Source organism: Eublepharis macularius, chromosome 5 (assembly GCF_028583425.1).
Source record: "Eublepharis macularius isolate TG4126 chromosome 5, MPM_Emac_v1.0, whole genome shotgun sequence".
Classification (NCBI taxonomy): domain Eukaryota; kingdom Metazoa; phylum Chordata; class Lepidosauria; order Squamata; family Eublepharidae; genus Eublepharis; species Eublepharis macularius.
This window is the reverse complement of record NC_072794.1, coordinates 172,760,715-172,781,801: the sequence shown is the minus strand read 5'-3', so window position 1 is coordinate 172,781,801 and position 21,087 is coordinate 172,760,715. Positions and strand designations below refer to the sequence as shown.

Sequence of the window (21,087 nt, the reverse complement as noted above, 5' to 3'; positions counted from 1 at the left end):
AATAATTTAAAGTGGCACCATGAAAGATCCATTTCACTTACTTCCGTCCCAGTATCATCTGAAAAACAGATAATATAGGAGGTTCCCTCTCTGCTCTGCAATATCTATACAACACACCTACTTTAAATGTTGTGAATTGCAATCAAAATATGTTGACAGTAAGTCCAGAATACAAAAAAATAGGGATGGAGGACAGAATGGAGTCTCTAGAATCTGTCCAGAATAAAGGCCCAGAGGAGACAAGAGAGCTTCAGCTAGAGAATAATGCATAAGAAATGAGATATTTACCGTACGCTATGAAGAGCGAGTATCATTTTCCCATCAATGACAGATGGATGCACCGTGAAAGCAACAGTCTGTGATTTAAAAGGGTTATGGTTATGGTTAGGGTTATTGGTTATATTTAGGGAGACGGAGACATGTTCTGAATCTGAGCTAAACCTTGTGGGGGGAAACAGGAAGAAAGCTCCAAATGAAAGAAACGGGGAACACAAAAGTCCTTTTCAGGTTTTATAATCCGACGTACCAGGAGTTCCCCAACTGCGTTTAATGGGAGTATGTGCTCCCTGTGTTCTGATACCCACGGTTGACATGTTGTATGAAGAGGAGCAACATGTGCCTACAGTTACTGTGCACCTACAGCCCTGATACATGTGAAAATGGACCCTGAAAAAACCCAGTGGTTAATTTGTGCATACCGAAACTGTATATGCACAATAAGTATATGTGTGCTGTTCACATGACATGGTGACAAGTTGTGGCAGGAAGATCACAGGTAGCCAAGTGCTGTCATTAGGCCCACCCAGCAGGTTCCTGGTATGCATGACTTTGACATCTAAAAAGGCCTCAAGTCAGAAGGCAAAAGCCACACAACCAATTCTCTGCACAAGCAAACCCAAAGGACAGGGCATGGTAGGCACTCTGGTAACTCACTAGTAAGAGAGTCAGCTTGCTGGAGCTGCTGCCTCAGTTCAGTTGCTATTCACACAGTAGAGCTACAGAAGGGTTTAGAGGGTGGCTATCAAAGGCACCAAGAGCCAAGCTACAAGTGATGAATAACACTTGCCTGGCAAGTGAACAGACTCACACGTATTCCTCCCAGTTCACTTGCCTTCCACTCGATCATGTGGTTCATCACTTGTAGCTTGGCCCCAAGTTGGCCTTTAGTGCTTCAGGCATTTCTGCACTGTAGCCCTTTTGACAACTGCATTACTTTGGGCTTCATTTTCACTTTCCGCCTCTGTCATCCCACATTTGGGCCTTTGCAACGAACAAAGAGCAGTCAGCGCAAACAGCAAGAAAAGATATGACAAAAACGCAAATCAAAGCTATTTACCCTTGGGTAGGTGCACCAGCTTCTCACTTGAAGTGGCAAGCTGGCACACCTACTCAGAGTAAATTAACCTAAGCAGAGATTTGTACTTTGAATCAGGGGGTGCTGTTCCTAAAGGTTTTCTTGGACAGTTCATAGTGGGAAACTTAGCACCTCTTTCATATGGCGCTAACTTCTGGAAGGAAAGAAGGAAGGAAGGAATCTCTGACTAGAGGTTATGAAAATTACACACACACGGTCCAGCTGCAGCTGATTCACGGGCCTTTACTTACAGCACGGAGGATAAAAAGGGGTCTGTAATCTCTTGTTAAATGTTCCGTGAAGAACCTAATTTTGATCTGCTGCCACAGTTGGATCTTTCCGACCGTCAGGGAGAGCGATGGTACCCCAGAAGCAATTTGCAGCATCCGAACGTTGGACGCCTGCAAGATTCGAGGGTGTGAGAAGGAGACGTCACCCAGCTAGGCTTAAATATCTCTGCCGAGACCTGCCATTGATTCACGCAGTCAATATATGAAGCATTTTGCAGAGTAATATGAGCAAAAAAGAACGGTGGCTTTTCCCAAGGAGGGAATTGCCATAAGGCTCCGTGGCATGGAGTCCCCTTTCCACCCTCCAGACTCTATTACTTGCTGGGGTGTGTGTATGTGCAGAGGATGACTAAGCCACTTTCCTTTATCCAGCATCCAAATGGGAGGGAGGGGAGAAGATCCGAAATCATTGACTATGCAGATTTGGTTTCCATCACCTGTGTTCAGGTTTCCAAGTAAAAATGACACTCCCCCCGCTCCCTACTTGAGATGGGGTCAGTGCAGATATGGCCTAATGTGGCCTCATCGTGGCTTCCAAAGTGTTGGGTAAGTCATAGAGTTCTAGAGCTGAACATAGAGGCTTTTTAGTCCACACACACGTAAACACGCACCATCCCTGCTCAGCACAGGGAATCCAAAGCTAGAGCCAGTCTTTAGTTGAACACTTCTGGCAAGGGAGACCCCCCCATCCCATACACAGAGGAGGGGTTTAGTGAATCTCCGGTCTTGAGTAAAAGTCAAGAAGGGGCCCCCAGAACCCCTGCCACCTGCCACCCCCTGCCACAGCCCTCTGCTGCCCTCCCCCCCTGCCAGAGCGAGGGGATAGCCCCTCCCCAGTGAGATGGGTGGGATCATCTCAGCCATTTATTTATTTCAGAGAGGCCACTGGAAAAAGTAATAGTATGTGATGAGAAACTGCTTTAGGGTTTAGGGGAGAGTGAAAAGGCACCAACCTCTGGTAGCACAGCTGCTATCTGTTGTCTGAATGCAGCACCCTTGGAAGAAACAAAAAAAGAGGGAATTAAATAGATGAGGGGCAGATGGATGATGGCAGCAGGAAAGCAGCGCTTGGATCTGTCGGAGAAACTCTCTTAGTTGGTTTCGTGTCAAAGTGATCGATGGGCAGGGCTTTTTTTCAGCAGGAACGTGGTGGAATGGCGTTCCGGCACCTCTTGAAAATGGTCACATGGCCGGTGGCCCCGCCCCCTGATCTCCAGACAGAGGGGAGTTTAGATTGCCCTCCATGCCACCGAGCGGCGCAGAGGGCAATCTAAACTCCCCTCTGCCTGGAGATCAGGGTGCGGGGCCACCAGCCATGTGACCATTTTCGCCGAGGGTGATTTAAACTTAAAAAAACTCCCCCCTTGTTCCAGCTGACCCAAAGTGATGTCATTGTGTGGTCCTGAGTTCCACCACCTCTTTTCCCAGAAAAAAAGCTCTGTTGATGGGAATTTGGTTTTAAATCAGTTGGGATTTGGTTTTATGGCTGGCAGAGGCACTAAAGTTTGGGACCTTTTACCTTTAGGGCCCTTCCCCTCCTTTGGAGATCTGAGAAAGAAAAGTGTTCCTCAGAAGGCTGGAGCCTTTGGTACCAGGTTTCCAGGCAGATAAGGACTAGCTTGTCTCTGGAAGATCTCAAGGCCGAAAGCCTGGGGCCATCCAGCTCTTGCATTCCCCCTAATTAGCAAGGTTTCCTGGGCCTTGAAAAATGATTTTCTCCCTCACACCTGCCAGGCTTAGGAAATGCAGAACTAGCCCTCATAGGTCTGCCCTTGGCTTGGCTACACTGTGGGCACCCTGCTGGCAGCCTGCCTCTAAAAGATATTATTTATTAAATGTGTATTCCCTCTCCCTGCAAGAGGGCTCAGAGCAGATAACATCAAGTAACACGATCACAATAAAATTACATTAAAAGACACAAAATGCAGTAAAACATAGAACTTAAGGCGGCAGCCCGTATTGCTTAACCCATGCCAAAATATCCCACAAGATGGGGACTGGTAGCTGATATTAATGTATCAGTGGGAAACCTGGATGAGGGGTTTTTAATCCCCACTCAATAACACGAGACTAGACAGATGGCTCGCCTATGCCCCGACCGCAACCATATGCCTGGCGGAACATCTCTGTCTTACAGGCCCAGCGGAAGAACAGCAAATCTTGCTGGGCCCTAACTTTAACAGACAGAGAGTTCCGCCAGGTTGGTGCCAGGACTGTAAAGGCCTTTGCCCTGATCGAGGCCAGGTGAGCATCCTTGGGGCCTGGAGCCCTCACCAGCTGTTTTTCACCCGAACAGAGCCCCCTCTAGGGAACATATGGTGAGAGGTGGTTTGACTTTTGTATTTTCCTTCTTGTGGTGCCATCACGGCTTCCCTGAGAATCCATTCTGCCTTCTTGCCTGCCTATTTTGCTGAAAGACTCGTCTTTGGAAGACCCTTTGCAAGCATCACCTTAGCTGTCCTTCTCTAGATTTTTGGACCTTTTGATTTCTTTTGGACTTGTCATCTTGAAGCCAACTGTTTGCCTGAAGGTAACATCTGGAAACTAGGTTAGGGATTTTAGTATATGCAAGGTTAGTTAATTAGTCTTTGTTATACTACTTGCTTGCTGCACTATTCTATACTTCTGAGCATGGGGCAGGGGTCCCTGGGGCAGTTGGGGGGTATTTGTGAATAGAGATGGGCACCAAACAGAAAAAAACCCCAAACTGTGCAGTTTGTGGTTCATCGCATTTCACAAACCACGAACTTTCATAAACCTGCCCTGGTTCGCAAACCTATTCATTTGGTTCGTGAAAACGTCACATCCAGGTCAGCAAATTGTCACTTCTGAGGGCGAAGCTACAAGTGACGAATGACACTTGAACAGCAAATGGATTGAGTGGAGGGCAAGTGAACAGGGAGAAATACACTTGCCGTTCAAGTGTCATTCGTCACTTGTAGCTTGGCCCTGAGTCAGCAGAAGGTCACTTCCAGGCTAGCAGAAGGTCGGCAAGAAGTCCATTCCCTGTTGCCTAGGAAACCGATTGATCAGTGCCAGGCTATCTGCAGTGACGAACCAAAAACTGAACCAAATGAACCAGCCTAGATGAACCATTGGTTCGAGAACCACAAACCAGCCCAGTTCATCACGAACTTTGGTTCATATTTCGGTTCACACTCATCTCTATTTGTGAATTTCCTGCATTGTGCAGGAGGTTAGACTAGATGACCCTAGAGGTCCCTTACAACTCTATGATTCTATGATTCTATAATTCTATGATTCTATACTTCTCGGTATTTGACTTGCACTCTTTAATAAATTTTATGAAGTATAATCTGTGTGGAATTCCTTGTGTTGCTGATTCAATCTGCATCCAGTTCTTTGGCCCCTTTGCCATGTGCTACCCGGCTAATTTGTCTGGGAACGCAGTCTGTGGGGTGCCTGCCTACCTCGCAGGGCTGGCTTTTGTTCATTTAGTGCCCTGAGGGATGGAGGCTTGTCTCTTAGTTTCTAAGCTGTGGGGGTAAATAGAGAGGCTGGTGGTAATCGCTACCAGACTCCAATTGTTGTCTTGCCTTTTGGGGGGATGTTAGACTGTTCTTTCTTGGAGGTTTTAGCTTGGGCCAGCCCTGGGTTCTCCTACAGGATCCACAGTGCATGTCCCTAAAAAGAACCTCTCCCCTTTATCCACCCTCATTTTCAGCTCACCTCGCCTTGACTGGCAATGTCAAAGTTGAAACTCTGGGGAGGCAGGAGCGCCCGGACGGCGGAGGAGAGGTAGTTGCTGCTCAGGACCATGTTCATGGAGGATCCTTCCAGGGGCACAGCTGAAAGGGGAACGGAGTCCGGGCGGATCACCTCTCTCTGTCCTCCAGGCCGCTGCATCAGACCCTGGGAAGCCAAGACAAGCAAGAGTCAGGAGCATGAAGGAATGTTGCCTGCCCCAAACGTGGGCTAAAATGTTCTCCAAAGAGGAGGCCAAGAAAGGGCAGCCAGCCTTTTGACCCATCCAGGGCTGGTGACAGGTTTTTGGGGGGAGCGGGCAGAGAGTTCCCAGCCCCCCCCCTGTATCCTCTGCCCATCACCAGGCCCTACCAATCTCATGCCCTCCTTCCCTCCCACTCACTGGCATGCCTCCCACTTGAAAATAGGAGATTTCCCCCCAAGTCCTGCAATATCACAGGGATCTCCGAAGCAACCTCTCTAGTGCATTCTTGTCCTGCTCTTCGTCCAAGGATCTCAGAGCATGTCCATTTTATGCTCTCAACAACTCTAAGAGACGGATGACACTGAAAATAACTGTCCCAAGGTCACCGGGAGAGCTTCATGGCAGAGTGGAGATTTAATCCCAAGTCTGCCAAATCTTAATGTAACATCCTAACGTAGTGGCAACATTTCCAGGTTGGAAGATGTCCAACAGAAAACGGGGGAGTGCAAGAACTTCCAAGTCTCCCCTGACCAATGCGGGGGGGGGGGGTGCTCAGCAGTGAGCTCGAAGGTCCTGGAAGCAGAGGCCAGCACCGAGGTTCCTCCTGAGGCCCCGGCAGCCGCCCGGTGGTGCTAGGCCCATACATTTCTAGCAAACTCCTCTGTCTGGGTTATTTTAGAATTAGAAATTCCACAATAGCGTGGAGCCACAGGCAACATTTTCATTGCTACAGTGCCCTTTCTGATCCTTTTTTGGCTCACAGGATTTAGTATTACAATGTGAATGCTAGAAAACACCAATGCGGGGGGGGGGGAGGGGCACCAAGAACTGAAGGGAAAGCAAAGGAGATGAGAGACCACCACAGAACCAGGAACAGCCAAGACTCACTTGATAAGCAAGATTGAAGCTGCCATCGTGAACATCGAAAGACTCGGGCAAAAACTGGACTCTTTCTCCGTGCATTTCTGAGTTGAAGGCACCTGGGGGGAAACAGGGAAAGAAGCTGTCAACCAAGGACCGCTTCTGCAGCGCTACTCCTTCTTTTCTTTAAGGCGTGAGACTTCCCCGGTGTTACCCATTCATTCTGGCTGTGAAATGCCAGCTCAGGAGGGGCTACGGGGTGGTCCACGGTCGAGCCCCTGCGTTGCATGCAGAAGGTCCCAAGTTCTATCCTCAGCATCTCGAGTTAAAAGGATCAATTAGTAGGTGATGTGAGAGAACACAGCCTGAGACCCTTGAGAGCTGCTGCCCGGTAGAGTAGAACATACGGACCAGGATCTAGGATCGGGCTCAGTAGAATGCAGGCCCATGCGGAGAGAGGCATGGCTCAGCAGATGAGCAGGGGGTGGCAGGTTCAGTTCCTGGCAACATTTCCTATTAAAATCTGGGGATGGGAAAGACCTCAGCCTGAGAACCTGGAGAGCTGCTGCCAGGCAAGGGCCTTTGGGGCCCCTTCCAGCTTCACTGCTCCACCAACCTGAAAAAGAAGAAACTACAACTACAAAAAAGATATCAATCTAATTGCATCGGAGACACAGACGGATTTCTGTCTGCTACACCAGACGGATTTCTGTCTGCAACACGGAGAATCATCGTTAAAGACTCTGGGGGGGCTTACAAAGTGCACCCCTCTGGACACTGTGGGCCAAGCTACACATGACGAATGACACTTGAACGGCAAGTGTATTTCTCCCTGTTCACTTGCCCTCCACTCAATCCACTTGCCGTTCAAGTGTCATTCGTCATGTGTAGCTTGGCCCTGAGACATTGAATATCACCTTGAAGGGTGTATTATGATAAGTCTTTTGAAAATATTGTATGAGAGTTGATCATTATTTTTGCATCAAGTATAGCAACTGAGAAATATTTGCATTAAGTGCATTTAAGAAATATTATTCACTTAATCTTTCCCTGGTGTGGGTTTCTTGTTGTTAGGCAAGGAGACAAGGCTGACTTGGCTCCGTATAGGCTCATATTTTCTTTCTTTTTTATTATTAAGAGTTTTATAAAACAAAAACAAAAAGAAGACAAAACAAAAAGATCCCTAGGAGTTAGCCATGTTAGTCTGTAGTCACAAAATAGTAACGAGTCCAGTAGCACCTTGAAGATTAACCAACTTTATTGTAACATAAGCTTTTGAGAACCACCGCTCTCTTCATCAGATGAAAAGAGTTGTGGTTCTTGAAAGTTTATGCTACAATAAAGTTGATTAGTCTTAAAGGTGCTACTGGACTCTTTACTATCATGAAAATACAATAACCCCAAAAACTAGCCAAATAAAATCATCTAGCAGACAAACAAAATAGAAAATATACATAAAAAGAAGGCGGAGGGGAAGAAAACTATATAAACTAAAAGAAGGCTACTGCTTTTTTCCACGACAAATATTAGTCTTTTCAAATTTCCTATATTAAAAATAAAAACTCTCCTTTTTTCTCACATCCTTTATTCATATTTTCCGAGCGATGCCAAACTCTCAGGCTTTGGGAAGACTCTGGCACAAGAGTGTTGTACAGGTGCGAAGCGGCCACTAAAAGCATCTCTCAGCCATAAGTAGACAATCATCAGACAAAGGCTGGGGTATTAAAATGGCTGAAGAGTCAACTGAGCCAAGTAGCCCAGGCAGGCACCACCAAGCTCAGAGTTGGCAAGGTGGCAAACCACCACCTCTACAGGATTGCCTTCCTCTTTGCCCCCCTCCTCTCATGCTACCATTGTCCTGGTAGGCCCCTCCTTAGAATTTTATCATCCAAGGAGATGAGGGTACAGGTGGAGCGGAGGAACAGAGCAGATTCTCCATTCAGCTCTGCTTTGAGCTCCAGCACTTTTTGGTTAACCTTTGTGGAGTGGGGGAGAATGCGAGCATTTCAGATTTTAAGAACTGGAGCTTTGACTTGGTTGGTTCAAACTGGGTTTTTGCAGTTCTGGGAGATCACAGAGTTGCTTTTTGTTCAATATCGGTTTTGCTGGCACAGGTTTTTAAAAAGGTTTTCAATCCTGTCATGGAAGCTGCCTTGAATAGCCGACAAGGTGGCTATTCGAGGCAAGGTGGCTATTCGAGGCAAGGTGGCTATTCAAGAAATGATGGTTGTTGTGGGTTTGCCGGGCTGTATTGCTGTGGTCTTGGCATTGTAGTTCCTGTCGTTTCGCCAGCAGCTGTGGCTGGCATCTTCAGAGGTGTAGCACCAAAAGACAGAGATCTCTCCATGACACTGTGACACTGAGAGATCTCTGTCTTTTGATGCTACACCTCTGAAGATGCCAGCCATAGCTGCTGGCGAAACGTCAGGAACTACAATGCCAAGACCACGGCTATACAGCCCGGAAAACCCACAACAACCATCGTTCTCCAGCCGTGAAAGCCTTCGACAATACATATTCAAGAAATGTTTTCAAGCCAAAGAAGGGACAGATAAATGTGTAAGAAAGGTGGTGATGCAGCCCTTCAATAAGCAGGTATTGGGAATTAGGAGGGGGCAAAAGGGGAGGGGCTCACCTTGCAGTAAATCCAGCACGTTTTGCACTACACCATTCACAAGTGGGCAGAGCTGGAGAAGGAAAACAAATACACACGGTGAAAAGAGAGGGTGAGTAGCCAGGATAAGTCACGACGAGAAACAAACCTCAGAGCAGCAGTAACATAGAGGGAAACTACACGAGACACCCGGGAGCATGTCGGCTCCCTGGGTAGTGTAGTCTTACAAAGAACAGCTGCTTGATGCGATTCTCTGCCAGGGATTCTCTCTCTTGCAAAAAGCCAACCTGAATTTCCTACCTCCTGTTATGCCCCCGCCCCCTGCTGAGCTCCTGGAGGAAAACCCGCACCAAGGCTTTTTGCAGGAGAGTGAATCTTTTCTATTGCTCTCCTCCTGGTGGAGAATCACATTGAGCGGCTGTTCTTTGTAAGACTACACTACCCAGGGAACGTTACATGTGAAGAACACGTGTCTGGCATCTCGTGTAGTTTGGCTCACAGTCGCTTTATTAGGACCAACTGTGGTGGGATATGTTTCCTTGGGTCTTTTCTTGGAAGCCCCATGGGGTCCTGGTGGGTAGCCGTGTTGATCTGTAGTAGAAAAGCAAGATTCAGGTCCAGTCTCACCTTAAAGACCAACTAGATTCCCAGAGTATGAGCTTTTGAGTGTCAAAGATCTCTTCTTCAGATACAAGCAGGAATGGAGATCCGTGAAAGTGGGAAGGGTCTTGCAAAGAAGGGAGCCAGGGTGCAAAGGTACAATGCAAAGAGCGCTAACTCTTGAAAGCTCATACCCCCGAAAACTAGTTGGTTTTTAAGATATGACTGGGCCTGAATCTTGCTCCTTTAGGTCCTATGACCAAAAAGCAGGATGGAATTGTTGTTGTTTACAAAAATCTGAGCAAGCTTTCAAGTTCCTCAAAGATTTTCATCCGGCTGTGCACTCAATAGCACCAGGACTGCTTCTCCATCCAAGCCACTCAAGGCATGGGGTACCAAGAACCTCTGTAGCAGCATTACTGAGCAGCCACTGGCTCAGGTCCAGCAATGCTCAAGCTGAAACATAACCAGATTTAGTGTCGTTCCACTTGCACAAGATCTTGTGCAACACCTGGTGCCTGGTGCCCAGCAACTGGTTGCACAAGAACTTGCACTTCGCACAAGTGCGAATACAATACGTCTGACTCGATGCAAGTGACTCCTGCGGTCTTTTTCTTGCATTTCTGCTTGCTCGGGGACTGTAGCGCAGGCAGATCCAATTAACAGTAAGGCTGCCAGAACGCCGACCCGGATGGGCCATAGGCTTGTGCCAGATGAACAGCTCTGGAGTTTGAGAGGAGAACTGGAGAGCGGCCGTGCTCAAGACTCACTTCTTTCTGCAGGAGGTGGGGGAGTGTCTTCTCCAAGACGTCTGTCACCAGTTTGACCACGTTGTTGACTGTTCGTACGACAAAATTGGCACTGAAAGAAATGTGGAATATTAAAGAGTCACGATTTCAAATACAAGGGTAGAGGGCAGAACTCACTTTAAAATTTCAGCGCTCCTATGGGTGTTGGTTCCCCTTAGTATAATTTTTCCTTTGCCAAACATTCTTCTTTTATGGTCTGAACTTTTATAGTATCTTAAAATAAAGTGTCCTAAGCATCAACATGCATGTGTGTTATTTTTTTAATTATTTACAATATGAGCTCTCTTGCTTTGACCTCAAGGGCAGAGTCCAGGCTGCCTAAGAGCCAAGCTACAAGTGACGCCTTACACAGGTTGGACACTTGTCAGCTTCCCTCAAGTTCTGATGGGAAATGTAGGCATCCTGGTCTTGCAGCTGTAATGGAGAGCCAAGCTGTAAAACCAGGATGCCTACATTTCCCATCAAAACTTGAGGGAAGCTGACAAGTGTCCAACCTGTGTAAGGCATCACTTGTAGCTTGGCTCTAAGTCAAGCCCCTGCAGGCTGAGCCTGGAAACCAGAGGCAGGATTAGGGGCAAGGATGGGTGGGGCACGTGACATTGGCTGCATCCCTACATCACTTCTGGGGAAACCCTGGATGTAGGGTAGTTCTAGGAATTGCTGGAAACTCTATGGTTTCTGGAAAATCCAGAAACGCACGGAATTGTTGGAAACTCTAGAGCTACACTACCTCACTGCCAGATTTTTCATTGTCTGGCAGGGACAACGAGTAATGGAACCTGGCGACAGAGGATCCCTTGCCCCAACCTGGAGAATGAGAAATAACAAAGGGCAAATACGGGTAGAGTTACCAATAAAGACAAACGACCCCGTATGGGAAAGTAAACAAATTAAACCACTATTTATATCAGGTGTGAAAACACCAACGAGATCAAAGTGTTGTAATACATAAACACAAATTATGCCTGTATTTGGCATGCAATGGAACTGTAAGGATGGCTACACTCTCCTCCAATTACAGATTAACCAGTCCATAAACACAAAACACCATAAATAGTCCTGGTGTGACTTCTTTTGCGATGGAATTAGTCCTGGTGTAATTTCTTTTGTAGTGGAAAATATTTGGTGATCCCCACAGAAGCGGGATGAAAATAAATGACGATAATCTCCCAACAGGATTCCGGATGTTTTCCCGTTTCACTGCATTCTTGTTCACGGGAATTGCTTCTCTGTAATAAACATCAAGAACACAATGACCCCTATCTGCCACCTATTTACAACAGGATTCTAAGTAGAATTACAGAGAAGCGATTCCCGTGAACAAGAATGCAGTGAAACGGGAAAACATCCGGAATCCTGTTGGGAGATTATCGTCATTTATTTTCATCCCGCTTCTGTGGGATGAAACTTGCCAACCTGGAGAATGGCAAGTTAATTGCAGGCAGTTTTTATTTTTAATGATTTAAGGATTCATTATCTGCTCATCAATGAGTTCTCAGTAAGGAGGTCAGCATGAAAAAATCAAAGGAAGAAGCCGGTTGAGTGGGCCCTTGGCCCTTGGCCCAAGGATTGCTAACTCTGGGTGGGAAATCCGTGGAGATTTGGTGGTGGAGGGGGGGGGGCGCTAGGGAAGACAGGATTTGTGGAGGGCAGGGAGCTTAGCTGGGTATAACGCTCTGGAGGCCACCCTCCAAAGAAGCCCTTTTCTCCAGGGGAACTGATCTCTGAAGTCTGGAGATCAGTTGTAATTCTGGGACCGCTCCAGGTCTCAGCTGGAGGGGGCAAACCTAGTTTCCCCCCATGACCTGTACCTGTACCTTTGCCAATGGGGGAAGCTCAGGTAGGATTCTTCCTGCCCAAGAAGAAAGGTAGGAAAAGGAGGCAGGAGAGCAGGGAGCGGCAAGGGAGAAGAGAACAGGTGGGGGAAGCAGGTGGAAATGTGAAGCGTTTTCAGCTGGGACAAAAAGAGGAAGCGAAGAAGGGGAGAGCTGAGTGGTCTTGGAGTGGGGGGGCAACAGCAAATGGAGGGCAGACAAAGGATTCCTCTTGCTTCGCTTGTAGTTCCTTCTGGGTCCAATCTTGCATATCTCTTGCGTATCTATTGTGATCGACAGATATCACAGCAGCAGAAGTGGCTGCCTTTTTTCAAACAACCCCCTGGATGAGTGGCTGACTTGCATGTCTGAAATGATCTCGGTGGCTGGCAAGTAGGAGGGATGAGAATCAGCTAATCAGTTCTTGGTGAGTAACCAGAGATCAAAACAGGATGCCAATAAACCGCTTCCTTCTAAGATTTGCATGATGTATCCTGGGATATTTTTGTGCGGCACCAGCTAGACACGTAACACATTTCTGGACCTCATGGTCAAAATCAGGAGGCTCCACTGTGCGTTACGAGAAGAAGAGGAAATTGTCTTACTTGTCGAGGACTGTGATGCGAAGGTGACCCGGTGTGTTGTGGCAATTTCCAATAATCAGTCTAACATGACCAGTTGAAGGATCTCTGTCTACCCGGACGCCGACTTGAATGTCCAGGTACAACTTCAGGTGAAGAAGCCTGCTGAATAGGTTGAGTGGGCTAGACATGGAAAGGGGGAAAAACCTGAGTTATGTGAGCTGATACTGTGATGTGGTCCACATAAGCAGCCATCATCTCCAAAATACAGATTTGAGTGTGAAAGCTGGCCGTGTATTCTACAGCTTCACTGGTTTGCTGGAGGCCAACCAGTTTCTTTTGGAACATGTGGTTTCCGCGTTGTGTCCAAGGCATCCCCCAGACACAGGCAGATGTGTCTTTGGAATGCCATTGCCACATCCACCACCATTCCATTCCCACGGCAACACATAGTGGATCTGACAAAGCAGCCTCCAGATCACACACGCTTCTGCGACAAAGCTTTAAAGATGCCACTAGATTCCTTGTTGGTGATTTGGCTGCAGCAGAACAGATGGACATGGAGATCCCCCTTGAGAAGGGTCACTCCGCCAGACAACTTTTCAAACAGAAAATCCCCAGTTACATTTCCAGCTCTCTCAACTGGCTTTGCCTTTACTCCCACCACTCCCACCAAGAACTCCCAGAACACTAACATTACGCTGCCTCTTTCACTTGCTTCAAAACCCTCCTCAACACTGCCTCCGCTTTAGTCCCTGTTCCCTCCTCAAGCTGAGCACTCTTTCCTGGAAATAATGCCGTATGGCAGATCCCAGTTCAAATTCCGCTCTTCCCTGAATGAATTTGGGCTGATCTGAGTTTCTCAATCTAACCCACCTCATGGGGTTGTTGTAAAAATAGGGAATGGATTGGCTGAGGTGGAAGAAGGACAGGGAAAAAAACATGCTAGATGAATTCATCCTCCATTTAGTCCAGCATACATCTCCCTTTGTCTCCAGTTCTAGATTGTAAGCTGCCAGGGGCAGGAGCCTTTTTTCTTGCCCTCTGGAAGAACTGTGCACCTTTTAAGCAAGAGGTTGCTAGATGCAGAAAGATCTCTGTTTAAGTCCTTGGAGATCCACCACCAGTTTAGACGGACCCATGTTTCGAGCAAGCTACGTATCCAAATTACTTTTTCAGACAGAGGGGATTCAGATAATTAGCTGCAAATCCCCAAATCCCAGACAATGAAATGTTGACAAAGCAAGGGATTCCTGTGGCATGTGTGGACTAAAGTTTGTAGTGGGTTACTCCAAGTTATCTACCACTATGACTAGCTGTGGTTCTCCAAGGGGATAGTTAGGTGGGGAGCTGTGTTGGTTTGCAGCAGAACAGCAGGACTGGAGTCGAGCAACACCTCAGAGACCAACAAGATTTTTAGCGTGCAAGCTTTCGAGAGTCAGAGCTCCCTTCTGCAGTACTCAAACCCTGCTGTGGTTCTCCAAGGTATCAGGCCCAGGCCCTGGAAATCTTTCTGCCTGAGATCTCACAGATCTATGTTGCATCCCTCCCCTCACTCCATTTCTCTCTCACCCTCAGGGACCTGCAAGCCCCTTTGAAGAATAACGGAAAGCCACTCACAGCTTCAACTCGAGCTCTATATCGGCCGGGATGGTCACAATAATCTTCGCTTCTCTCTCATCAAATCCGATGTTAAGTTTGAGAAGCTCCACGTTGTTGATCTTCACCCTGTGTTCCCAAGAAAAGACAGATGGACGGACGGACGGACGGACGGACAGACGGAAGGAAGGAAGGAAGGAAGGAAGGAAGGAAGGAAGAAAGAAAGAAAGAAAGAAAGAAAGAAAGAAAGAAAGAAAGAAAGAAAGAAAGAAAGAAAGAAAGAAAGAAAGAAAGAAAGAAAGAAAGAAAGAAAGAAAGCCACATACTCAATGATGGGGATGCTCCAGAAATATCCCATTTCTCATCCTTAACCTGAGAAGTTCCTTGTGCATTTCTCAGTACTTAATTGCTATAAGCAAGAGGCTAAAACCACACACACTGGTTATTATGAAGCCTTAATCCAGAGTTCCCATGCAGGGATCTCGGCATTCTCATAGCCTCCTGCTCACGGTCTCAGCCCATCTTCCACATCATCACTCGGGCGTGGCTGCTCAGGTTGACCACTGGGCCACTGGCAGCTCAAACCCTGCACCAAGGCAACATCCCCATTGCAAGCACGGAATTATCCCAAGCAGCTACTCCCAGGAGAGAAGGGCATGACTTTTACCCCAGTGCATATTGGTGTACACATGCTCCCGAGGGTGCGGGCTCTATGTAAGGGGCTCTGTATTTGAGAGTAATGAAAGCAAATGGTAGTGACAAGCAAATTCCTACAATTCTGTCCCATTTAGAGATTGATCCTTCTCACCTCCTGGGGATTCAGTCAGAAGATCTTCCATCAATTTGTTCCATTTCCCCCCTAATTTCTGCACAGACTGCAGAATCCAGGGAAAACAGTATCTGATTCAGGCATGCAGAGAATTAAGTGCCAAGATCACATCTTGACTGCATTTCAATTGCAAAATTGGATCTAATCAGATTTTTAAATCATCCCTACTAGGCCTTAGGGGAGGGGCCATGGCTCATTGGTAGAGCCTCTGTTTGGCATACAGAAGGCCCCAGGTTCAAAACCCGGCATATCCAGTTAAAAGGGATTAGGTAGCAGGTGATGTGAAAAACCTCGGCCTGAGAGCTTGGAGAGCCAGACTGAGTAGACAATACGGACCTTGATGGACCAATTCAGTGTGAGGCAGCTTCATGAGCATTCACTCTCATGGCTTAAAGCTGGGAAGGAGACGAGCAGGCAACCATGTGCCCAGAGTCTTCTTCGGGCTCCAAGAGGTGTGAGCAATATCAGCCCATTCACTGTTTTTCTTCATTTTGCCTTGGTGTGCCCCCTCCCCCTTCTTCTTCATCGATTAACTCTGGCCTTCACCTGGTCTTAAGGCTCACACACTCCCATTTCTCCCCTCCTTTGGAATTAATAGGGGGCCCTTTGCACATATGGGATCTCAGTACAGATATATTGTTGAAGGCTTTCACGGCCGGAGAACGATGGTTGTTGTGGGTTTTCTGGGCTGTATCGCCGTGGTCTTGGCATTGTAGTTCCTGACATTTTGCCAGCAGCTGTGACTGGCATCTTCAGAGGTGTAGCACCGAAACACAGGGATCTCTCAGTGTCAAACTGTGGAGGAGATGTTTGCAGGGGATATATATCTACTCAGAAAGGTGGGTTGGGTTGGGTCATCCTGTGAGGGTTTCCCAGGGTGTGGAATGCTAATGGAGTGCTAATGCTTCACTGTATCCTGAGGAGGTTCGTTTGCATATGGATTGGTGTTTGATGTGCTAATCTTCTCTGCAGGGCTATTGTCGGGTATAGAGTGTTTTGTTAGCCTGGTGTTTTTCAGAACTGGAAACCATGCTCAGGATGACCCAACCCAACCCACCTTTCTGAGTAGATATAAATCACCTGCAAACATCTCCTCCACAGTTTGACACTGAGAAATCCCTGTCTTTCGGTGCTACACCTCTGAAGATGCCGGAACTACAGTGCCAAGACCACGGCAATACAGCCTGGAAAATCCACAACAACCATCGTTCTCAGTACAGAGTTAACATTTTGTACATAACTTGCCCCCCTCAGGGCTTGATGTACATGGTTGTACTCACCCTAAGATGTTGCCAATCACGTTGTTTAACAATCCCCCCAGGAGAGGAATCCCTGAGAGAAAACCTCCCCCTCTGTTGCCTTCTCTGGCACCCTTTTTTATCACGTCTTCAAGGGGCAAGCCTTGGAGGCGATCCTTCAGTTCTTGAGTGTTCATCCGGTGCGAAATCACTGAAACCAAAGAGCAAAGGGCAGAGTTAGAAGTTGCTCCCAGGGGGGGTTGTAGGATTATTTTGCAGCCATTCAGGCAGAGGACCACCCTCCTATTTGACAGAAACAGGTTTTAGGGCTTGTAGCTGGACATGGTGTAAGATAGCTGGAGACTTTCTGCAGAGCAACTCAACCCGTTTATAGCCTGGCAACGGAGGACTGCTGGAAACTACTTGTCAACCCATTGCCAGGTCACTGTTTCTTCTATTGACTTGCCTTTTCATATTTCCTACAGGAGGACAAAGAAGATGGTCAAAGAGGATCTGGAAAATAAGTCCTATGAGTTGAGGCTGAAGGAACTGGGCATGTTCCACCTGGAGAAGATGAGGCTGAAGGGAAGGACTTTTGTGCTCTTCAAACACCTGAAAGGATGTCCTATGGAAGAGGGCGAAGGCTTGTTCTCTGCTGCTCTCGAGGGCTAGATCCCGTGGGACGAAGTTCCAAGAGGGGAGATGTCAGTTGAACCATAAGAGCAGTTTGACAATGAAATTGATTACCCAGGAGGGTGCTGCAGTTTCACAAGCAGAGATGTCGTTAGTTGCTGGTCTAGTTTTTCCATTTCCTGCTCTGAGCAGGCGGTTGGGCTAGCTGTCCTCTAAGGATCCTTCCAGCTCTAGAACTTGATGGCTGTACCCACACACATAATTGGATAGCTCAAGACGGGTAGCCGTGATAGTCTCTCTGTAGCAGTGGAAAAGAGCAGTAGCACCTATAAGACTAACAAATGTTTGTTAGTCTTATAGGTGCTACTGGACTCTTGCTCTTTTTCCACATAACTGGGTATTAGTCATTTATTGCTCTACGTCAATTGTCCTGGAGGCAGGCCTGGAAGAGATTGGCCTCTTGTCGCCCCCTAAATTCTCCCATGCCAATTGGGCCCACTCTGGACTTACACTGTTGCAGCAGTTGAGGGCTCAAGCTCGCGATGGCTAGAGGGTTGTCATATCCTTGGGCATTCTGGGTCAGCACACCGCAGAGGATGACGAGGCACAGAAAGGGAAGCATCTCCAGTCCTTAGTTCTGTTGCAAAATATTCTCAGTCAGTTTCATAAATAGAAAAGCCCTGGAAGAAGACAGCTAGAAACGTTAGGGAGGGCGCAACGGCTGAGGCAGGCCAAACTGCAGCCTCGCTTGTCCAACCTGCAAAGCGAGGAAGGGAGACGCCATTGAACCGAGGAGATGAATAGACGAAGCCAGGACTGGGGGAAGCTCTGGTTCTGCAAGTGGGACCCAAAAGGTTCGGAACATGTGTGGGAATTCAAGCAGACTGTCCCATTCACTCTTGAAAATAGCATCACTGTCCTCATATCTCCTCCTCGGGCGTTTAGCTGCGTAGGACTGGGAGAAAAAACTGCCTGCCAGTTATTTTTTTAAAAAAATGAAGGCGTTCTACAGGAGTATCTTGCTTCTGTACTGACCAAAGAAACCAAATACCTGCAGCCTTTTCAGAAGCAGAGATGAAATTATTGGTAGGGAGAAGCACGTTTACTTCAAATTCTCCTTCTCCCTTAAATTCACTTGTTAAGAAGTCTACTGTATATCTCCCAACTCTGAATGTTCTCTTTATCATTGCCACTTATTGATGTTAGATGCAGAGGAGTTAGCCGTGTTAGTCTGTGGTAGTAAAATCAAAAAGCGCCCAGTAGCACCTTTAAGACTAACCAATTTTATTGTAGCATAAGCTTTCGAGAATCAAGTTCTCTTCGTCAGATGCCTGATACAGAGACTGGTCAGATATAGAAGAGAACTTGATTCTCGAAAGCTTATGCTACAATAAAATTGGTTAGTCTTAAAGGTGCTACTGGACTCTTTTTGATTTTACTTATTGATGTTGTTGCTTGAGGGAGGGGGGGATCAAGTCCAAATGGATTAATGGCGATTTAACAGAGGATGTTTAAAAAGTTGCCATATGTGCACAGGGGAGAAAGCCAGGGAAAAGCCAGGGAAAGTTCAATTCTGCATTTCAAAACTCCTTTCCTGCGGAAATCCGGACATCAAAAGATGCAGAACGGAATCTGAAATGCCATAAATTGACCATGTGGAAAATACCTGAGTTTAGCAACTTGATTGTACACACTGAGAGTTAATTTGCCCACCAGTTGTCAGTGTGAGACCCAGCCAAGAGTTTATCTCTCTTAAGCTCATTGATTTCAGTAATGCTAAATGTATCTTACCAAACCCTGGGCTGAGCTGTGCACTACAATTCTTAACATTGCCTCTTGAAGTCAGATTTCTATTCTGAAATTTTACTTCATTTTGAAATTTGTGAAATAATATTTCAGAACATTTTATGATGAAACTTTAGTGGGAGCATATATCCTGGCAAATTTGAAGATAGTTTCAGGAGGGTAGCGGTCTTGGTCTGTAGTAGAAAAGCAAGATTTGGGCTCAGTAGCACTTTAAAGACCAGCTAGATTTCCAGGGTATGAGTTTTCGAGAGTCAGAACTCCTTTCATAAGGACATATTTGACGAAGGGAGCTCTGACTCTCAAAAGTTCATACCCTGGAAATCTAGTTGGTCTTTAAAGTGCTGTGTGTGTGTAAAGTGCTGCCAAATCAGAACTTATGGTGATCTTAGTGGGGTTTTCAAGGCAAGGGAGAAGCAGAGGTGGTTTGCCACTGCCTTCCTCTACAGAGTCTTCCTTGGTAGTCTCCAATCCAAGTACGGACTCTGCTTAGCTTCTGATCTGATGAGATCGGGCTACACCGAGCTGCCTTCCCTCTCCTTTAAGGTGCTACTGGATCCAAATCTTACAAATATGAAGAACTTCTAGAAATCTCTCCTTGGCTAATGCTAGATCATCAAACCATACGGAATCCCTGCATATGCATATAGGTTACAAAGCAATCTCCTTCAAAGCATAAATTAAGCTTTCTGCAAACTATGCAAAACTGAATTTATTCCAAAGGGCTTTCTACTCAGATTATAGGGCTGTGTCATAAGAAATAGCCCAGAGAAATGCCTTGGTAAGGACAGGGACTATAGACTATGCTATTGGGTACTGTCTGCTGATGTAGATATGCTCCTATTGGATAGTTTCCACATTGCTAATAGATGCCCTGGAAATTAGTTACATTTTGTTTCAGAAACAATTTGTATTTTGGCTTTAGACTTGCTTTCAAATTTTCTGTTACTATAACCTGCTGTATCTCTCTAAACTGTGGAGCATATTGTATTTTGCTCAGTGAATATTCTAGCTGTTGATTATATTGTATTCACACTGTGTAATCTGTCTCAGGTCTCAGTGAGAAAGGTAGACTAGTAACAACAACAACAACAGCAGCATTTCAGACTCAAATTTAAATGATGCAGCATAATCTCAATATATATGAAAAGATATTCCAGTTCCCATGATTCAATAACATGTAAGCCACAAATGTATACTTTTCTTACATCTCAAAGCACTGTTTTAGATTTAAGTAAAATCCGCCAATTAACCTCTCATTGCATTATGAAAATCTAAACATGCTAATGTTAATAATTTCTTACTCTTTTATATATTATGGTTATATGTTAACTGCTGTTTTGCTCACAGAAGGAACTCATAATCTGATTTACCAGCAGAATCAAACCTGATACAATAAAATACTAATTATGACAATTGTTAAAATGACCATGACAGTAGGAAGAGAACAGAGTGTTGTTCGGACCAATAAATGTAGTCTCACAGAAAACCTATTAAACATTTAACAAGGGAAAAATAAGTGTTTATGGTGGCAAAATAACAAACTGAAGAAGAGGCATTCTTCTACCACTACCATCAGGAATATCTGAAGCGCAGATGCTAGTATTTATTCAGTTCATGAATGTCACACCCACCGTTAAATAACAAGGGTTAGAGTTAGAGTTAGAGTTAGGCCCTTGAGATGTCCTTTTCTACCAAAAATGCTCGCCCAGATAAATGCCACTCAGCCTTTGCACAAAAAATTGACAATGCGCATTAGAAACAGAACTAAATGGAGACATTCCGGCACAGCCTCCAGAATTGCATCTCACTTACCGAGCTTGTGTGCAAAGTCAACTTGTCCTCCACCTGCTCGTGAAAACTGGGTTGATTTTATATACCCCTACGAGGAGGAAAAACTAAGGAGGCCCTCACGCAGATGTAATTGCATTAATAAGCAAATATTTGTATATAGAAGCCTCCCAAATAAACAAATATTGATCTGCAGGCTGGGCAGCTTTGAGTTCAAAAGCCTGTGCCGAACCAGGTCTCTTTGCTTTGGGTTCTTCTGTCACCAGGATGCTTTTGTCGAGGGCTTAGCTGAAGTCGACCATGAATATGAGACAAAGCCCCTTTTGGCACAGGTCGACGTGAGTCCACACGTGTGGAATCT

The 21,087-nt window shown here is 46.3% G+C and overlaps 1 protein-coding gene across 1 annotated transcript in view; it reads right to left on the bottom strand.

The window, feature by feature from the left end:
• LOC129330977 (BPI fold-containing family B member 1-like) overlaps window positions 1-20,824 on the bottom strand; it is a 29,098-nt gene extending 8,274 nt beyond the window's left edge. The window contains exons 1-12 of the mRNA XM_054981278.1: window positions 20,751-20,824; window positions 17,643-17,769; window positions 16,542-16,710; window positions 14,454-14,561; window positions 12,858-13,016; window positions 10,400-10,490; window positions 9,051-9,102; window positions 6,443-6,534; window positions 5,335-5,517; window positions 2,598-2,639; window positions 1,606-1,755; window positions 289-356 (exon numbers count right to left, since the gene is read on the bottom strand). Of these exons, the coding sequence (XP_054837253.1) occupies window positions 289-356; window positions 1,606-1,755; window positions 2,598-2,639; window positions 5,335-5,517; window positions 6,443-6,534; window positions 9,051-9,102; window positions 10,400-10,490; window positions 12,858-13,016; window positions 14,454-14,561; window positions 16,542-16,710; window positions 17,643-17,754 (1,226 nt within the window). The 5' untranslated portion in view covers window positions 17,755-17,769; window positions 20,751-20,824. The remainder of the gene's footprint in view (window positions 1-288; window positions 357-1,605; window positions 1,756-2,597; window positions 2,640-5,334; window positions 5,518-6,442; window positions 6,535-9,050; window positions 9,103-10,399; window positions 10,491-12,857; window positions 13,017-14,453; window positions 14,562-16,541; window positions 16,711-17,642; window positions 17,770-20,750) is intronic.
• Between the last annotated feature and the right edge of the window lie 263 nt (window positions 20,825-21,087).